Source organism: Fukomys damarensis, unplaced genomic scaffold, assembly GCF_012274545.1.
Source record: "Fukomys damarensis isolate Sample0158 unplaced genomic scaffold, DMR_v1.0_HiC HiC_scaffold_27, whole genome shotgun sequence".
In the NCBI taxonomy this organism is placed as follows: Eukaryota; Metazoa; Chordata; class Mammalia; order Rodentia; family Bathyergidae; genus Fukomys; species Fukomys damarensis.
Window position 1 is genome coordinate 32,774,834 of NW_022900939.1, and position 572 is coordinate 32,775,405.

General features: G+C 51.0%; 1 protein-coding gene across 1 annotated transcript in view; it reads right to left on the bottom strand.

Annotated features, from left to right (window-relative positions):
• The window catches only part of Mfsd14b (major facilitator superfamily domain containing 14B), a 64,237-nt gene extending 64,149 nt beyond the window's left edge, over positions 1-88 (bottom strand). The window contains exon 1 of the mRNA XM_033756832.1: positions 62-88. Coding sequence (XP_033612723.1) covers positions 62-88 — 27 coding nt within the window. The remainder of the gene's footprint in view (positions 1-61) is intronic.
• Positions 89-572: the final 484 nt, after the last annotated feature.

Here is a 572-nt window from a genome sequence, read left to right on the forward strand (position 1 = left end):
CGGCCGGTCGCCCTCAGCAACGCCCCGCCCTCCCCTTACGCCCGCCTCCTCGGCGACCCGCCTGAGCAGCGCGCCGGAAGTACGTCATCCTCCGGCGCCGCGGACCGTACTTCAGTGTTACGGAAACTAGAAGCGGAGAAGGGAGGGTCCGCTGCTTCTCTGCATTGTGTAATGACAGCTGCTGTAGTGTTGGCTTAGTACCAACCCAGGAAAGGAATATTCTCGATTCCCCTGACAGTTATAAATACATTGAGAAAGCTTCTGGATCTGAAACTCTGAAGTGGGAAAGTAGAATATGCTCAGTAATATTCCGCTACTTCAAAAACTGAAGCGAAAGTGATGGAGCGCTTACCTGGACCATCAGATGCGTGACTAGGGCAGTGCCTTTAAAATACAGTCTCCAGGGCTAGGGTTTTAGCTCAGTGGAGCTGCACCTGCCTCGCAAGCACAGTCATGAGATCGATTCCCGATACCAGAAAAAGAAAGAAATACACAGGCGCTAGTTTCAGTCCAGAGCCTATTGTTTCATCAACAGTGTGATTATGACCCTCATCTGTAAAACAAGACAGTAA